The 19,246-nt window shown below is 36.9% G+C and overlaps 1 protein-coding gene across 2 annotated transcripts in view; it reads right to left on the reverse strand.

Annotated features, from left to right (window-relative positions):
- LOC133136883 (titin-like) overlaps nt 1–19,246 on the reverse strand; it is a 27,230-nt gene that overhangs the window by 4,548 nt on the left and 3,436 nt on the right. For both annotated transcript variants that reach the window (XM_061254719.1, XM_061254718.1), the window contains exon 1: nt 1–19,246. This exon is cut by the window's right edge and continues 3,436 nt beyond it. In XM_061254719.1, the coding sequence (XP_061110703.1) occupies nt 1–19,246 (19,246 nt within the window).

The following is a 19,246-nucleotide window of genomic DNA, read 5'->3' on the forward strand; positions in this document are numbered from 1 at the left end:
CAGTTTCTCAGTTGATCTGTCCATTGGTCTGTGCAAATCTTCTTTGAACCACCCCAGTGCTACCTCCTCTTGCTCTTCTTTCAGTGTCTTTTTTGGTTTGTCCTTAAATTCCATTAGCTTCCCTTTCTCCATGTTCTTCTCATCCTTTAGTTGCTCCATTTCTATTTTCATCTTTTCATTTAGTCCCTTGATTTCATTTTCCTCCTTTGGTTTCTCTGTGCTTTTGGTCATCTTTTCCTTTAGTTTCTCCAGTTCCTCTTCTCTTCTCCTCAGCAAGTCCTTGGTTGTCTTTATCTCAATCTTCATCTTTTCGAGCTCTTCCCTCTCTCTCTGTAAATCAGCTCTCTGTTCCAGCTCTTCCCTCTGTCTTTGTAAATCAGATCTCTGCTCTGGTTCTTCTTTTGGTTCCTCCTCCTGTCTTTTGCCCATTTTACCCTCTGTCTTGACCTGGACAAGTTGCTCTTTTCTGATGGTCTCATCCTGAGGTCGCTCCTGAGCTGCTCTCTCACTTATTTTCTCAGTTTCCAAAAGCACCATCTTATCCTTTTCTCTTGCTGTCTTTTCCAGTCTGCCTTCCAGCTCTCTGTAATTGTCTGTGTCCTCTCCAGTGCTTTCAATTTCCTCAATGGGTATTATCAGAGATTTGGTATGTTCTAGATCTTCCATATCTGTCTGCATTCCAGCTCCATGTTTTAACCCTTTCTTTACAATAACATCTCTTTGTTCATTCAGCTGCTCCTTTAATGTCCTTATCTCAATCTTCAGGAGTTCCATTTTTTCTATTTCCCACCTCCTCTCTTCTGTGCTCTGTTCCATTTCTTGTTTTACTCTCTGTATTTCTTTCCTGCATTGTTCTAATTCTTGGATTGCTCTCAGCAGTGGACCTTTCATCTCTTCCACCTGACATGCTTCTTCAATCCTCTTTTCTAAGTCCTCTTTCTGTCTCTGTATCTCAGCTTTTATTTCTTCCATCTTATACTTCTCTCTCATTGCCTCTTGCCTTTTTTGTTCAATGTCTTCATTCAATTTCAGCAAATCAGCCTTCTCCCTCTTTGCCAATTCTATTCTACTGTCAATTTCAAATTTCTGCCTGCTTATCTGAGATTTAGTGAGTTCTAAGTGATCCTTTTCTCTCATTATTTTTTCCATAAAGTGCTCCATCACTTCTTTAACAGATTCATCTTTTCTTTTCTCCCAATCTTCTTCTGCAGTCTGTGACTGTGACTCAATGGTTTCAACCGCTGTCCTTTTAGCTACTTGTCTGTGTTCAATACTGTCTTCTTTCTGCCTTTCTAACTCTAACTTGATCTGTTCAATGTAACGTTTCTCCTTCATCATGTCTTTCCTTATTTGTTCAGTTTCTTCTTTCTGTTTCTCTAAGTTGGCTACAGTGATATCAATATTTTCTTTCTCTTTCCTAAGCTCTTCCCACTTAATTTCCAAGATATCTTTGTTCTTTTTCTCAAGATCAACCATCATCTTTGTCATTTTGTCCTTCTCTGTCTGTATCTCTGCAGTTTCCATTTCCAGTTCTTCCTTTTGTTTTATTATTTCAGCCATCATTCTTTCCAGATTTTCGGCGTCCTTCATGGTCTTTTCTTTCAGTTCCTGTATCTCAGCCTTCTCCTGTCTTACTTCTTCCTTGTTTTCTTTAATTTCATCATTCTGTTTCTGAATATCATGCTGAATCTGCTCTAACTTCTCCATCTCTCTCTTCATGTCTTCCGTCCTTATTTCTAGTTCATCTTTCTGATTTTTAATGTCAGCTTTGACCTTGTCAAGATCAGCTTTCTGCAAAATTATGTCTCTCCTGCTTTCTTCAATTATCTCTTTCTCTTTCTGAATGTCAGCCTCAACGATACCCATCTTTTCCTTCTCTGTCCTAATCTCTTCCATTGATTTTTCCAGGTCATCTTTTGCTCTTTCCATTTCTGCCTCAACAAACTTGTCATCTTTTTCTTTTGAGATGTCTGTCCTTCTTTCTTCCATTTCTTCTCTCAGTTCTTCTTCACCCAACACTACCATGGCCTTCTCTGGTCTAGTCGCTATTATTTTGGTTTCAATGTCATCTTTTTGTCTCCTTATTTTAGCTTTCATTTTATCAATAGTTTCCTTTTCCCTTAAAATCTCAGCTTTAGTTCTTTCAACTTCTTCTTTTTCTCCCTGTAAATCAGTCATGATGATCTCAATTTCAGCCTTTTCTCTCCTCACTTCTTCCAGCTTGTTTTCCATGTCTTCTCTCTGTCTTTCTAGGTCAGCAATTGTAATGTCAATCTTGTTCTCCTCTTCCTTGATGTTTAACATCCTGTTTTCCAGGCCATCTTCTTGTTTTTTCAAATCTGCTTTAATTTGTTCAATACTATCTTTTTCACTTTTCATTTCCTCTAGGTGTTTATCTACTTCTTTGTTCTTTTTCTCTAGATCAACCATCACCTTTGTCATTTTGTCCTTCTCTGTCTGTATCTCTGCAGTTTCCATTTCCAGTTCTTCCTTTTGTTTTATTATTTCAGCCATCATTCTTTCCAGATTTTCGGTGTCCTTCTTGGTCTTTTCTTTCAGTTCCTGTATCTCAGCCTTCTCCTGTCTTACTTCTTCCTTGTTTTCTTTAATTTCATCATTCTGTTTCTGAATATCATGCTGAATCTGCTCTAACTTCTCCATCTCTCTCTTCATGTCTTCCATCCTTGTTTCCAGTTCATCTTTCTGTTTTTTAATGTCAGCTTTGACCTTGTCAAGGTCAGCTTTCTGCAACATTATGTCTCTCCTGCTTTCTTCAATTATCTCTTTCTCTTTCTGAATGTCAGCCTCAACGATACCCATCTTTTCCTTCTCTGTCCTAATCTCTTCCATTGATTTTTCCAGGTCATCTTTTGCTCTTTCCATTTCTGCCTCAACAAACTTGTCATCTTTTTCTTTTGAGATGTCTTTCCTTCTTTCTTCCATTTCTTCTCTCAGTTCTTCTTTACCCAACACTACCATGGCCTTCTCTGGTCTAGTCTCTATTATTCTGGTTTCAATGTCATCTTTTTGTCTCCCTATTTTAGCTTTCATTTTATCAATACTTTCCTTTTCCCTTAAAATCTCAGCTTTAGTTCTTTCAACTTCTTCTTTTTCTCCCTGTAAATCAGTCATGATGATCTCAATTTCAGCCTTTTCTCTCCTTACTTCCTCCAGCTTGTTTTCCAGGTCTTCTCTCTGTCTTTCTAGATCAGCAATTGTAATGTCAATCTTGTTCTCCTCTTCCTTGATGTTTAACATCCTGTTTTCCAGGCCATCTTCTTGTTTTTTCAAATCTGCTTTAATTTGTTCAATACTATCTTTTTCACTTTTCATTTCCTCTAGGTGTTTATCTACTTCTTTGTTCTTTTTCTCTAGATCAACCATCACCTTTGTCATTTTGTCCTTCTCTGTCTGTATCTCTGCGGTTTCCATTTCCAGTTCTTCCTTTTGTTTTATTATTTCAGCCATCATTCTTTCCAGATTTTCGGTGTCCTTCTTGGTCTTTTCTTTTAGTTCCTGTATCTCAGCCTTCTCCTGTCTTACTTCTTCCTTGTTTTCTTTAATTTCATCATTCTGTTTCTGAATATCATGCTGAATCTGCTCTAACTTCTCCATCTCTCTCTTCATGTCTTCCATCCTTGTTTCCAGTTCATCTTTCTGATTTTTAATGTCAGCTTTGACCTTGTCAAGATCAGCTTTCTGCAAAATTATGTCTCTCCTGCTTTCTTCAATGATCTCTTTCTCTTTCTGAATGTCAGCCTCAACGATACCCATCTTTTCCTTCTCTGTCCTAATCTCTTCCATTGATTTTTCCAGGTCATCTTTTGCTCTTTCCATTTCTGCCTCAACAAACTTGTCATCTTTTTCTTTTGAGATGTCTGTCCTTCTTTCTTCCATTTCTTCTCTCAGTTCTTCTTTACCCAACACTACCATGGCCTTCTCTGGTCTAGTCTCTATTATTCTGGTTTCAATGTCATCTTTTTGTCTCCCTATTTTAGCTTTCATTTTATCAATACTTTCCTTTTCCCTTAAAATCTCAGCTTTAGTTCTTTCAATTTCTTCTTTTTCTCCCTGTAAATCAGTCATGATGATCTCAATTTCAGCCTTTTCTCTCCTTACTTCCTCCAGCTTGTTTTCCAGGTCTTCTCTCTGTCTTTCTAGATCAGCAATTGTAATGTCAATCTTGTTCTCCTCTTCCTTGATGTTTAACATCCTGTTTTCCAGGCCATCTTCTTGTTTTTTCAAATCTGCTTTAATTTGTTCAATGCTATCTTTTTCACTTTTCATTTCCTCTAGGTGTTTATCTACTTCTTTGTTCTTTTTCTCTAGATCAACCATCACCTTTGTCATTTTGTCCTTCTCTGTCTGTATCTCTGCAGTTTCCATTTCCAGTTCTTCCTTTTGTTTTATTATTTCAGCCATCATTCTTTCCAGATTTTCGGTGTTCTTCTTGGTCTTTTCTTTCAGTTCCTGTATCTCAGCCTTCTCCTGTCTTACTTCTTCCTTGTTTTCTTTAATTTCATCATTCTGTTTCTGAATATCATGCTGAATCTGCTCTAACTTCTCCATCTCTCTCTTCATGTCTTTCATCCTTGTTTCCAGTTCATCTTTCTGATTTTTAATGTCAGCTTTGACCTTGTCAAGGTCAGCTTTTTGCAAAATTATGTCTCTCCTGCTTTCTTCAATTATCTCTTTCTCTTTCTGAATGTCAGCCTCAACGATATCCATCTTTTCCTTCTCTGTCCTAATCTCTTCCATTGATTTTTCCAGGTCATCTTTGGCTCTTTCCATTTCTGCCTCAACAAACTTGTCATCTTTTTCTTTTGAGATGTCTGTCCTTCTTTCTTCCATTTCTTCTCTCAGTTCTTCTTTACCCAACACTACCATGGCCTTCTCTGGTCTAGTCTCTATTATTCTGGTTTCAATGTCATCTTTTTGTCTCCCTATTTTAGCTTTCATTTTATCAATAGTTTCCTTTTCCCTTAAAATCTCAGCTTTAGTTCTTTCAACTTCTTCTTTTTCTCCCTGTAAATCAGTCATGATGATCTCAATTTCAGCCTTTTCTCTCCTTACTTCCTCCAGCTTGTTTTCCAGGTCTTCTCTCTGTCTTTCTAGATCAGCAATTGTAATGTCAATCTTGTTCTCCTCTTCCTTGATGTTTAACATCCTGTTTTCCAGGCCATCTTCTTGTTTTTTCAAATCTGCTTTAATTTGTTCAATACTATCTTTTTCACTTTTCATTTCCTCTAGGTGTTTATCTACTTCTTTGTTCTTTTTCTCTAGATCAACCATCACCTTTGTCATTTTGTCCTTCTCTGTCTGTATCTCTGCGGTTTCCATTTCCAGTTCTTCCTTTTGTTTTATTATTTCAGCCATCATTCTTTCCAGATTTTCGGTGTCCTTCTTGGTCTTTTCTTTTAGTTCCTGTATCTCAGCCTTCTCCTGTCTTACTTCTTCCTTGTTTTCTTTAATTTCATCATTCTGTTTCTGAATATCATGCTGAATCTGCTCTAACTTCTCCATCTCTCTCTTCATGTCTTCCATCCTTGTTTCCAGTTCATCTTTCTGATTTTTAATGTCAGCTTTGACCTTGTCAAGATCAGCTTTTTGCAACATTATGTCTCTCCTGCTTTCTTCAATTATCTCTTTCTCTTTCTGAATGTCAGCCTCAACGATACCCATCTTTTCCTTCTCTGTCCTAATCTCTTCCATTGATTTTTCCAGGTCATCTTTTGCTCTTTCCATTTCTGCCTCAACAAACTTGTCATCTTTTTCTTTTGAGATGTCTTTCCTTCTTTCTTCCATTTCTTCTCTCAGTTCTTCTTTACCCAACACTACCATGGCCTTCTCTGGTCTAGTCTCTATTATTCTGGTTTCAATGTCATCTTTTTGTCTCCCTATTTTAGCTTTCATTTTATCAATAGTTTCCTTTTCCCTTAAAATCTCAGCTTTAGTTCTTTCAACTTCTTCTTTTTCTCCCTGTAAATCAGTCATGATGATCTCAATTTCAGCCTTTTCTCTCCTTACTTCCTCCAGCTTGTTTTCCAGGTCTTCTCTCTGTCTTTCTAGATCAGCAATTGTAATGTCAATCTTGTTCTCCTCTTCCTTGATGTTTAACATCCTGTTTTCCAGGCCATCTTCTTGTTTTTTCAAATCTGCTTTAATTTGTTCAATACTATCTTTTTCACTTTTCATTTCCTCTAGGTGTTTATCTACTTCTTTGTTCTTTTTCTCTAGATCAACCATCACCTTTGTCATTTTGTCCTTCTCTGTCTGTATCTCTGCGGTTTCCATTTCCAGTTCTTCCTTTTGTTTTATTATTTCAGCCATCATTCTTTCCAGATTTTCGGTGTCCTTGGTCTTTTCTTTTAGTTCCTGTATCTCAGCCTTCTCCTGTCTTACTTCTTCCTTGTTTTCTTTAATTTCATCATTCTGTTTCTGAATATCATGCTGAATCTGCTCTAACTTCTCCATCTCTCTCTTCATGTCTTCCATCCTTGTTTCCAGTTCATCTTTCTGATTTTTAATGTCAGCTTTGACCTTGTCAAGATCAGCTTTTTGCAACATTATGTCTCTCCTGCTTTCTTCAATTATCTCTTTCTCTTTCTGAATGTCAGCCTCAACGATACCCATCTTTTCCTTCTCTGTCCTAATCTCTTCCATTGATTTTTCCAGGTCATCTTTTGCTCTTTCCATTTCTGCCTCAACAAACTTGTCATCTTTTTCTTTTGAGATGTCTTTCCTTCTTTCTTCCATTTCTTCTCTCAGTTCTTCTTTACCCAACACTACCATGGCCTTCTCTGGTCTAGTCTCTATTATTCTGGTTTCAATGTCATCTTTTTGTCTCCCTATTTTAGCTTTCATTTTATCAATACTTTCCTTTTCCCTTAAAATCTCAGCTTTAGTTCTTTCAACTTCTTCTTTTTCTCCCTGTAAATCAGTCATGATGATCTCAATTTCAGCCTTTTCTCTCCTTACTTCCTCCAGCTTGTTTTCCAGGTCTTCTCTCTGTCTTTCTAGATCAGCAATTGTAATGTCAATCTTGTTCTCCTCTTCCTTGATGTTTAACATCCTGTTTTCCAGGCCATCTTCTTGTTTTTTCAAATCTGCTTTAATTTGTTCAATACTATCTTTTTCACTTTTCATTTCCTCTAGGTGTTTATCTACTTCTTTGTTCTTTTTCTCTAGATCAACCATCACCTTTGTCATTTTGTCCTTCTCTGTCTGTATCTCTGCGGTTTCCATTTCCAGTTCTTCCTTTTGTTTTATTATTTCAGCCATCATTCTTTCCAGATTTTCGGTGTCCTTCTTGGTCTTTTCTTTCAGTTCCTGTATCTCAGCCTTCTCCTGTCTTACTTCTTCCTTGTTTTCTTTAATTTCATCATTCTGTTTCTGAATATCATGCTGAATCTGCTCCAACTTCTCCATCTCTCTCTTCATGTCTTCCATCCTTGTTTCCAGTTCATCTTTCTGATTTTTAATGTCAGCTTTGACCTTGTCAAGATCAGCTTTCTGCAAAATTATGTCTCTCCTGCTTTCTTCAATGATCTCTTTCTCTGTCTGAATGTCAGCCTCAACGATACCCATCTTTTCCTTCTCTGTCCTAATCTCTTCCATTGATTTTTCCAGGTCATCTTTTGCTCTTTCCATTTCTGCCTCAACAAACTTGTCATCTTTTTCTTTTGAGATGTCTGTCCTTCTTTCTTCCATTTCTTCTCTCAGTTCTTCTTTACCCAACACTACCATGGCCTTCTCTGGTCTAGTCTCTATTATTCTGGTTTCAATGTCATCTTTTTGTCTCCCTATTTTAGCTTTCATTTTATCAATACTTTCCTTTTCCCTTAAAATCTCAGCTTTAGTTCTTTCAATTTCTTCTTTTTCTCCCTGTAAATCAGTCATGATGATCTCAATTTCAGCCTTTTCTCTCCTTACTTCCTCCAGCTTGTTTTCCAGGTCTTCTCTCTGTCTTTCTAGATCAGCAATTGTAATGTCAATCTTGTTCTCCTCTTCCTTGATGTTTAACATCCTGTTTTCCAGGCCATCTTCTTGTTTTTTCAAATCTGCTTTAATTTGTTCAATGCTATCTTTTTCACTTTTCATTTCCTCTAGGTGTTTATCTACTTCTTTGTTCTTTTTCTCTAGATCAACCATCACCTTTGTCATTTTGTCCTTCTCTGTCTGTATCTCTGCAGTTTCCATTTCCAGTTCTTCCTTTTGTTTTATTATTTCAGCCATCATTCTTTCCAGATTTTCGGTGTTCTTCTTGGTCTTTTCTTTCAGTTCCTGTATCTCAGCCTTCTCCTGTCTTACTTCTTCCTTGTTTTCTTTAATTTCATCATTCTGTTTCTGAATATCATGCTGAATCTGCTCTAACTTCTCCATCTCTCTCTTCATGTCTTCCATCCTTGTTTCCAGTTCATCTTTCTGATTTTTAATGTCAGCTTTGACCTTGTCAAGGTCAGCTTTCTGCAAAATTATGTCTCTCCTGCTTTCTTCAATGATCTCTTTCTCTTTCTGAATGTCAGCCTCAACGATACCCATCTTTTCCTTCTCTGTCCTAATCTCTTCCATTGATTTTTCCAGGTCATCTTTTGCTCTTTCCATTTCTGCCTCAACAAACTTGTCATCTTTTTCTTTTGAGATGTCTGTCCTTCTTTCTTCCATTTCTTCTCTCAGTTCTTCTTTACCCAACACTACCATGGCCTTCTCTGGTCTAGTCTCTATTATTCTGGTTTCAATGTCATCTTTTTGTCTCCCTATTTTAGCTTTCATTTTATCAATACTTTCCTTTTCCCTTAAAATCTCAGCTTTAGTTCTTTCAATTTCTTCTTTTTCTCCCTGTAAATCAGTCATGATGATCTCAATTTCAGCCTTTTCTCTCCTTACTTCCTCCAGCTTGTTTTCCAGGTCTTCTCTCTGTCTTTCTAGATCAGCAATTGTAATGTCAATCTTGTTCTCCTCTTCCTTGATGTTTAACATCCTGTTTTCCAGGCCATCTTCTTGTTTTTTCAAATCTGCTTTAATTTGTTCAATACTATCTTTTTCACTTTTCATTTCCTCTAGGTGTTTATCTACTTCTTTGTTCTTTTTCTCTAGATCAACCATCACCTTTGTCATTTTGTCCTTCTCTGTCTGTATCTCTGCAGTTTCCATTTCCAGTTCTTCCTTTTGTTTTATTATTTCAGCCATCATTCTTTCCAGATTTTCGGTGTCCTTCTTGGTCTTTTCTTTCAGTTCCTGTATCTCAGCCTTCTCCTGTCTTACTTCTTCCTTGTTTTCTTTAATTTCATCATTCTGTTTCTGAATATCATGCTGAATCTGCTCTAACTTCTCCATCTCTCTCTTCATGTCTTCCATCCTTGTTTCCAGTTCATCTTTCTGATTTTTAATGTCAGCTTTGACCTTGTCAAGATCAGCTTTTTGCAAAATTATGTCTCTCCTGCTTTCTTCAATTATCTCTTTCTCTTTCTGAATGTCAGCCTCAACGATATCCATCTTTTCCTTCTCTGTCCTAATCTCTTCCATTGATTTTTCCAGGTCATCTTTGGCTCTTTCCATTTCTGCCTCAACAAACTTGTCATCTTTTTCTTTTGAGATGTCTGTCCTTCTTTCTTCCATTTCTTCTCTCAGTTCTTCTTTACCCAACACTACCATGGCCTTCTCTGGTCTAGTCTCTATTATTCTGGTTTCAATGTCATCTTTTTGTCTCCCTATTTTAGCTTTCATTTTATCAATAGTTTCCTTTTCCCTTAAAATCTCAGCTTTAGTTCTTTCAATTTCTTCTTTTTCTCCTTGTAAATCAGCCATGATGATCTCAATTTCAGCCTTTTCTCTCCTTACTTCTTCCAGCTTGTTTTCCAGGTCTTCTCTCTGTCTTTCTAGGTCAGCAATTGTAATGTCAATCTTGTTCTCCTCTTCCTTGATGTTTATCATCCTGTTTTCCAGGCCATCTTCTTGTTTTTTCAAATCTGCTTTAATTTGTTCAATACTATCTTTTTCACTTTTCATTTCCTCTCGGTGTTTATCTACTTCTTTGTTCTTTTTCTCTCGATCAACCATCACCTTTGTCATTTTGTCCTTCTCTATTTTGATCTCTGTCATTTTTGTTTCAAGGTCTTCTTTTTGTTTAACTATGTCATCCCTTATCTTTTCCATATTCTCTCTGTCTTTCGTGATATTTTCTTTCTCTTGTTGGATCTCAGCCTTCATCATCTCAATATCAGCCTTCTCCTGTGTTACATGTTCTTTGTTTTCTTTAATTTCATCATTCTGGAACTGAATCTTGAGATTAAGCTGTTCTACCTTCTCCAGCTGTCTCTGCACATCTTCCATCCTTGTTTCCAGTTCATCTTTTTGCTTTTTAAAGTCATCTCTGGCCTTCTCAAGATCAGCTCTCAGCCACACAGTCTCTTTCCTGTTTTCTTCTAATTTCTCTTTCTCTTTCTGTAAGTTAGCCAAACTGATATCTGTCATTTCCTTCTCTTTTCTCATGTCTTCCAGCTTGCTTTCCATGTCCTCTTCCTGTCTTTTCATCTCAACCTTTGCCTGGTCAACATCATGTTTTTCTCTCAGGATCTCTACTCTGGTTTCTTCCATTATTGTTTTCTGTCTTTCTATGTCTGCCATGACCATGGCTACCTCTATTACTTCCTGTCTTATCTCATCGATCCTTTTTTCCAGAGCATCTTTTTGCCAACCTATTTCAACTTTGAGTTGGTCAATAGTTTCCTTTTCTTTTAAGATCTCAGCATTCATTCTTTCCAGGCCTTCTTTTTCAGCCTGTAACTTGGCTATGCTGATCTTCATATCATCCCTTTCTCTCCTCACCACTTCAAGCTTGAGTTGCAAGTCTGATATTTGTCCTTCCAAGTTAGAAATGACCATGGCTATACTGTTCTCTTCTTTCTCTATATCTATCATTCTTTTTTCCAGTGCATCTTCTTGTTCTTTCTTCATTTTATGAATACAATCTTTTTCCATCATTAGCTCCTCAAGATATTTATCCACTACTTTATTTTTTTTCTCGAAGTCAACCATAATTATAGCCAGTTTGTCCTTGTCTGTCTTCATCTCCGCATTTCTTCTTTCATTCTCTTCTTTCTGTTCCAATATTTCCTGCTTTATCTTTTCCAGATTTTCTGCGTCCTTCATGCTCTTTTCTTTCTGTTCTTGTATCTCAGCCTTAATCATCTCAATCTGAGCCTTCTCCCTGGTTATCGCTTCCTTGTTGTTGTTAATTTCATCTTTGTGTTTTTGAACGTCAAGATACATCTTTTCAATGTCTTCTTTTTCTCCCTGCAAATTAGTCATGGAAATCTCCAGCTCATCCTTCTCTCTCCTCACCTCTTCCAGCTGGTTTTTCAAGTCTTCTCTCTGTCTTTCAAGGCCAGCCACAATCACAGCTATCTTTCCCTCCTCTTTCTTTACGTCTATCATCCTGTTGTCCAGGTCATTTTCTTGTTTTTTCAAATCTTCTTTCATCTGTTCAATAGCATCTTTATCCACTATTATGTCCTTGAGGTATTTATCAACATCGTTGCTCTTTTTCTCCAAATCAAGTGCAATAACAGCCATTTTATCCAGGTCATCATTGATTTCTTTCCTTTTACATTCAAGCTCTTCTTTCTGTTTCTTTATTTCGGCATCCAGCTTCTCAACATCTTGCTTGTCCATTTTTAGCTGTTCACAGGTTTTATCCATTTCTTTTTTCTGTTTCTCAAAGTCAGCTTTCATTAAGTTTAGTGTTTCATTCTTCTTTTTCGTCTCAGCCATCATGATTTCCACCTCTTCTTTGTGTTGGACTATTTCATCCTTCATTCTTTCCAGATTTTCTGTATCCTTCACAATCTTTTCATTCTGTTGTTGTATCTCAGCCTTGATCATTTCAATCTCAGTCTTCTCCCTTGTTACCATTTCCTTGTTTTCTTTCATTTCATCCTTCTCTTTCTCAATGTCAAGACACATCTGCTGCAATGTGTCATTCTCTTTTCTCATCTCTTCCAGTCTGTTTTTCAGGCTTTCTCTCTGTTTTTCAAGGTCAGCCACAATCATCTCAATCCTGTCCTCCTCTTTGTTTATGTTTGCCATCCTGCTTTCCAGGGCATTTTCTTGTTTTTTCAAATCTGCCTTTGTATGTTCAATGCTTGCTTTTTTCAACATTATTTCCTCTAGGTGTTTATCCACATCTTTGCTTTTTTTCTCCAAATCAGCCTTAATCTTTGTCATGTTGTCCTTCTCTGTCTGTATTCCTGCAGTTTCCATTTCAAGTTCTTCTTTCTGTGTGATTATCTCACCCATCATCCTTTCCACTTTCTCTGCCTCATTCATCACCTTTTCTTCCTGTTGTTGTATCTCAACCTTAATCATCTGAATCTCAGCCTTCTCCCTTGCCACCTCTTCTTTATTTTTGTTAATTTCATCTTTCTCTTTTTGAATGTCAAGATGCATCTTCTGTAACATGTCTTTCTCTTTCCTCATCTCATCCAATTTGTTCTTTAGGTCTTCTCTTTGTTGATGAATATCAGTTATCAGCTTTTCAACATCAGCTTTCTGCCAAGCAACGTCTCTTCTGCTTTCTCCAATCTCTTCTTTCTCTTTCTGTAGGTCAGCCTTAATAATATCAATCTTTTCCTTCTCTGTTTTAATCTCCTCCAGCCTGTTTCCCAGGTCTACTTTCTGTCTTTTCACATCAACCTTTACTGACTCAATATCATGTTGTTCTTTCATGATCTTAGCCAAGCTTTCTTCTATCAATTCTTTCTGTCTATCTATGTCAGCCACAGCCATACTACACTTGTACTCTTCTTTTTTCATGTCTGTCATCCTTTTATCCAGATCATCTTCTTGTTTTTTCATGTCAATCCTCATCTGTTCAATGACAACTTTTTCTGACATTATCTCCTCAAAGTACTTATCCACGTCTTTGTTCCTTTTCTCCAAATCAAGTAGAATCACAGCCATTTTGTCCTTGTCATCATTGATTTCTTTGCTTTTACATTCAAGCTCTTCTTTCTGTTTCTTTATATCGACATCCAGCTTCTCAACATCTTGCTTGTCTATTTTTAGCTGCTCACAGGTTTTATCCATTTCTTTTTTCTGTTTCTCAAAGTCAGCTTTCATTAAGTTTAGTGTTTCATTCTTCTTTTTCATCTCAGCCATCATGATTTCCACCTCTTCTTTTTGTTGGACTATTTCATCCTTCATTCTTTCCAGATTTTCTGTTTCCTTCACAATCTTTTCATTCTGTTGTTGTATCTCAGCCTTGATCATTTCAATCTCAGTCTTCTCCCTTGTTACCATTTCCTTGTTTTCTTTCATTTCATCCTTCTCTTTCTCAATGTCAAGACGCATCTGCTGCAATGTGTCATTCTCTTTTCTCATCTCTTCCAGTCTGTTTTTCAGGCTTTCTCTCTGTTTTTCAAGGTCAGCCACAATCATCTCAATCCTGTCCTCCTCTTTGTTTATGTTTGCCATCCTGCTTTCCAGGGCATTTTCTTGTTTTTTCAAATCTGCCTTTGTATGTTCAATGCTTGCTTTTTTCAACATTATTTCCTCTAGGTGTTTATCCACATCTTTGCTTTTTCTCTCCAAATCAGCCTTAGTCTTTGTCATGTTGTCCTTCTCTGTCTGTATTCCTGCAGTTTCCATTTCAAGCTCTTCTTTCTGTGTGATTATCTCACCCATCATCCTTTCCACTTTCTCTGCCTCATTCATCACCTTTTCTTCCTGTTGTTGTATCTCAACCTTATTCATCTGAATATCAGCCTTCTCCCTTGCCACCTCTTCTTTATTTTTGTTAATTTCATCTTTCTCTTTTTGAATGTCAAGATGCATCTTCTGTAACATGTCTTTCTCTTTCCTCATCTCATCCAATTTGTTCTTTAGGTCTTCTCTTTGTTGATGAATATCAGTTATCAGCTTTTCAACATCAGCTTTCTGCCAAGCAACGTCTCTTCTGCTTTCTCCAATCTCTTCTTTCTCTTTCTGTAGGTCAGCCTTAATAATATCAATCTTTTCCTTCTCTGTTTTAATCTCCTCCAGCCTGTTTCCCAGGTCTACTTTCTGTCTTTTCACATCAACCTTTACTGACTCAATATCATGTTGTTCTTTCATGATCTTAGCCAAGCTTTCTTCTATCAATTCTTTCTGTCTATCTATGTCAGCCACAGCCATACTACACTTGTACTCTTCTTTTTTCATGTCTGTCATCCTTTTATCCAGATCATCTTCTTGTTTTTTCATGTCAATCCTCATCTGTTCAATGACAACTTTTTCTGACATTATCTCCTCAAAGTACTTATCCACGTCTTTGTTCCTTTTCTCCAAATCAAGTAGAATCACAGCCATTTTGTCCTTGTCATCATTGATTTCTTTGCTTTTACATTCAAGCTCTTCTTTCTGTTTCTTTATATCGACATCCAGCTTCTCAACATCTTGCTTGTCTATTTTTAGCTGCTCACAGGTTTTATCCATTTCTTTTTTCTGTTTCTCAAAGTCAGCTTTCATTAAGTTTAGTGTTTCATTCTTCTTTTTCATCTCAGCCATCATGATTTCCACCTCTTCTTTTTGTTGGACTATTTCATCCTTCATTCTTTCCAGATTTTCTGTTTCCTTCACAATCTTTTCATTCTGTTGTTGTATCTCAGCCTTGATCATTTCAATCTCAGTCTTCTCCCTTGTTACCATTTCCTTGTTTTCTTTCATTTCATCCTTCTCTTTCTCAATGTCAAGACGCATCTGCTGCAATGTGTCATTCTCTTTTCTCATCTCTTCCAGTCTGTTTTTCAGGCTTTCTCTCTGTTTTTCAAGGTCAGCCACAATCATCTCAATCCTGTCCTCCTCTTTGTTTATGTTTGCCATCCTGCTTTCCAGGGCATTTTCTTGTTTTTTCAAATCTGCCTTTGTATGTTCAATGCTTGCTTTTTTCAACATTATTTCCTCTAGGTGTTTATCCACATCTTTGCTTTTTCTCTCCAAATCAGCCTTAGTCTTTGTCATGTTGTCCTTCTCTGTCTGTATTCCTGCAGTTTCCATTTCAAGCTCTTCTTTCTGTGTGATTATCTCACCCATCATCCTTTCCACTTTCTCTGCCTCATTCATCACCTTTTCTTCCTGTTGTTGTATCTCAACCTTATTCATCTGAATATCAGCCTTCTCCCTTGCCACCTCTTCTTTATTTTTGTTAATTTCATCTTTCTCTTTTTGAATGTCAAGATGCATCTTCTGTAACATGTCTTTCTCTTTCCTCATCTCATCCAATTTGTTCTTTAGGTCTTCTCTTTGTTGATGAATATCAGTTATCAGCTTTTCAACATCAGCTTTCTGCCAAGCAACGTCTCTTCTGCTTTCTCCAATCTCTTCTTTCTCTTTCTGTAGGTCAGCCTTAATAATATCAATCTTTTCCTTCTCTGTTTTAATCTCCTCCAGCCTGTTTCCCAGGTCTACTTTCTGTCTTTTCACATCAACCTTTACTGACTCAATATCATGTTGTTCTTTCATGATCTTAGCCAAGCTTTCTTCTATCAATTCTTTCTGTCTATCTATGTCAGCCACAGCCATACTACACTTGTACTCTTCTTTTTTCATGTCTGTCATCCTTTTATCCAGATCATCTTCTTGTTTTTTCATGTCAATCCTCATCTGTTCAATGACAACTTTTTCTGACATTATCTCCTCAAAGTACTTATCCACGTCTTTGTTCCTTTTCTCCAAATCAAGTAGAATCACAGCCATTTTGTCCTTGTCATCATTGATTTCTTTGCTTTTACATTCAAGCTCTTCTTTCTGTTTCTTTATATCGACATCCAGCTTCTCAACATCTTGCTTGTCTATTTTTAGCTGCTCACAGGTTTTATCCATTTCTTTTTTCTGTTTCTCAAAGTCAGCTTTCATTAAGTTTAGTGTTTCATTCTTCTTTTTCATCTCAGCCATCATGATTTCCACCTCTTCTTTTTGTTGGACTATTTCATCCTTCATTCTTTCCAGATTTTCTGTTTCCTTCACAATCTTTTCATTCTGTTGTTGTATCTCAGCCTTGATCATTTCAATCTCAGTCTTCTCCCTTGTTACCATTTCCTTGTTTTCTTTCATTTCATCCTTCTCTTTCTCAATGTCAAGACGCATCTGCTGCAATGTGTCATTCTCTTTTCTCATCTCTTCCAGTCTGTTTTTCAGGCTTTCTCTCTGTTTTTCAAGGTCAGCCACAATCATCTCAATCCTGTCCTCCTCTTTGTTTATGTTTGCCATCCTGCTTTCCAGGGCATTTTCTTGTTTTTTCAAATCTGCCTTTGTATGTTCAATGCTTGCTTTTTTCAACATTATTTCCTCTAGGTGTTTATCCACATCTTTGCTTTTTCTCTCCAAATCAGCCTTAGTCTTTGTCATGTTGTCCTTCTCTGTCTGTATTCCTGCAGTTTCCATTTCAAGCTCTTCTTTCTGTGTGATTATCTCACCCATCATCCTTTCCACTTTCTCTGCCTCATTCATCACCTTTTCTTCCTGTTGTTGTATCTCAACCTTATTCATCTGAATATCAGCCTTCTCCCTTGCCACCTCTTCTTTATTTTTGTTAATTTCATCTTTCTCTTTTTGAATGTCAAGATGCATCTTCTGTAACATGTCTTTCTCTTTCCTCATCTCATCCAATTTGTTCTTTAGGTCTTCTCTTTGTTGATGAATATCAGTTATCAGCTTTTCAACATCAGCTTTCTGCCAAGCAACGTCTCTTCTGCTTTCTCCAATCTCTTCTTTCTCTTTCTGTAGGTCAGCCTTAATAATATCAATCTTTTCCTTCTCTGTTTTAATCTCCTCCAGCCTGTTTCCCAGGTCTACTTTCTGTCTTTTCACATCAACCTTTACTGACTCAATATCATGTTGTTCTTTCATGATCTTAGCCAAGCTTTCTTCTATCAATTCTTTCTGTCTATCTATGTCAGCCACAGCCATACTACACTTGTACTCTTCTTTTTTCATGTCTGTCATCCTTTTATCCAGATCATCTTCTTGTTTTTTCATGTCAATCCTCATCTGTTCAATGACAACTTTTTCTGACATTATCTCCTCAAAGTACTTATCCACGTCTTTGTTCCTTTTCTCCAAATCAAGTAGAATCACAGCCATTTTGTCCTTGTCATCATTGATTTCTTTGCTTTTACATTCAAGCTCTTCTTTCTGTTTCTTTATATCGACATCCAGCTTCTCAACATCTTGCTTGTCTATTTTTAGCTGCTCACAGGTTTTATCCATTTCTTTTTTCTGTTTCTCAAAGTCAGCTTTCATTAAGTTTAGTGTTTCATTCTTCTTTTTCATCTCAGCCATCATGATTTCCACCTCTTCTTTTTGTTGGACTATTTCATCCTTCATTCTTTCCAGATTTTCTGTTTCCTTCACAATCTTTTCATTCTGTTGTTGTATCTCAGCCTTGATCATTTCAATCTCAGTCTTCTCCCTTGTTACCATTTCCTTGTTTTCTTTCATTTCATCCTTCTCTTTCTCAATGTCAAGACGCATCTGCTGCAATGTGTCATTCTCTTTTCTCATCTCTTCCAGTCTGTTTTTCAGGCTTTCTCTCTGTTTTTCAAGGTCAGCCACAATCATCTCAATCCTGTCCTCCTCTTTGTTTATGTTTGCCATCCTGCTTTCCAGGGCATTTTCTTGTTTTTTCAAATCTGCCTTTGTATGTTCAATGCTTGCTTTTTTCAACATTATTTCCTCTAGGTGTTTATCCACATCTTTGCTTTTTCTCTCCAAATCAGCCTTAGTCTTTGTCATGTTGTCCTTCTCTGTCTGTATTCCTGCAGTTTCCATTTCAAGCTCTTCTTTCTGTGTGATTATCTCACCCATCATCCTTTCCACTTTCTCTGCCTCATTCATCACCTTTTCTTCCTGTTGTTGTATCTCAACCTTATTCATCTGAATATCAGCCTTCTCCCTTGCCACCTCTTCTTTATTTTTGTTAATTTCATCTTTCTCTTTTTGAATGTCAAGATGCATCTTCTGTAACATGTCTTTCTCTTTCCTCATCTCATCCAATTTGTTCTTTAGGTCTTCTCTTTGTTGATGAATATCAGTTATCAGCTTTTCAACATCAGCTTTCTGCCAAGCAACGTCTCTTCTGCTTTCTCCAATCTCTTCTTTCTCTTTCTGTAGGTCAGCCTTAATAATATCAATCTTTTCCTTCTCTGTTTTAATCTCCTCCAGCCTGTTTCCCAGGTCTACTTTCTGTCTTTTCACATCAACCTTTACTGACTCAATATCATGTTGTTCTTTCATGATCTTAGCCAAGCTTTCTTCTATCAATTCTTTCTGTCTATCTATGTCAGCCACAGCCATACTACACTTGTACTCTTCTTTTTTCATGTCTGTCATCCTTTTATCCAGATCATCTTCTTGTTTTTTCATGTCAATCCTCATCTGTTCAATGACAACTTTTTCTGACATTATCTCCTCAAAGTACTTATCCACGTCTTTGTTCCTTTTCTCCAAATCAAGTAGAATCACAGCCATTTTGTCCTTGTCATCATTGATTTCTTTGCTTTTACATTCAAGCTCTTCTTTCTGTTTCTTTATATCGACATCCAGCTTCTCAACATCTTGCTTGTCTATTTTTAGCTGCTCACAGGTTTTATCCATTTCTTTTTTCTGTTTCTCAAAGTCAGCTTTCATTAAGTTTAGTGTTTCATTCTTCTTTTTCATCTCAGCCATCATGATTTCCACCTCTTCTTTTTGTTGGACTATTTCATCCTTCATTCTTTCCAGATTTTCTGTTTCCTTCACAATCTTTTCATTCTGTTGTTGTATCTCAGCCTTGATCATTTCAATCTCAGTCTTCTCCCTTGTTACCATTTCCTTGTTTTCTTTCATTTCATCCTTCTCTTTCTCAATGTCAAGACGCATCTGCTGCAATGTGTCATTCTCTTTTCTCATCTCTTCCAGTCTGTTTTTCAGGCTTTCTCTCTGTTTTTCAAGGTCAGCCACAATCATCTCAATCCTGTCCTCCTCTTTGTTTATGTTTGCCATCCTGCTTTCCAGGGCATTTTCTTGTTTTTTCAAATCTGCCTTTGTATGTTCAATGCTTGCTTTTTTCAACATTATTTCCTCTAGGTGTTTATCCACATCTTTGCTTTTTCTCTCCAAATCAGCCTTAGTCTTTGTCATGTTGTCCTTCTCTGTCTGTATTCCTGCAGTTTCCATTTCAAGCTCTTCTTTCTGTGTGATTATCTCACCCATCATCCTTTCCACTTTCTCT

The sequence above is a fragment of the Conger conger genome, chromosome 9 (assembly GCF_963514075.1).
Source record: "Conger conger chromosome 9, fConCon1.1, whole genome shotgun sequence".
Classification (NCBI taxonomy): domain Eukaryota; kingdom Metazoa; phylum Chordata; class Actinopteri; order Anguilliformes; family Congridae; genus Conger; species Conger conger.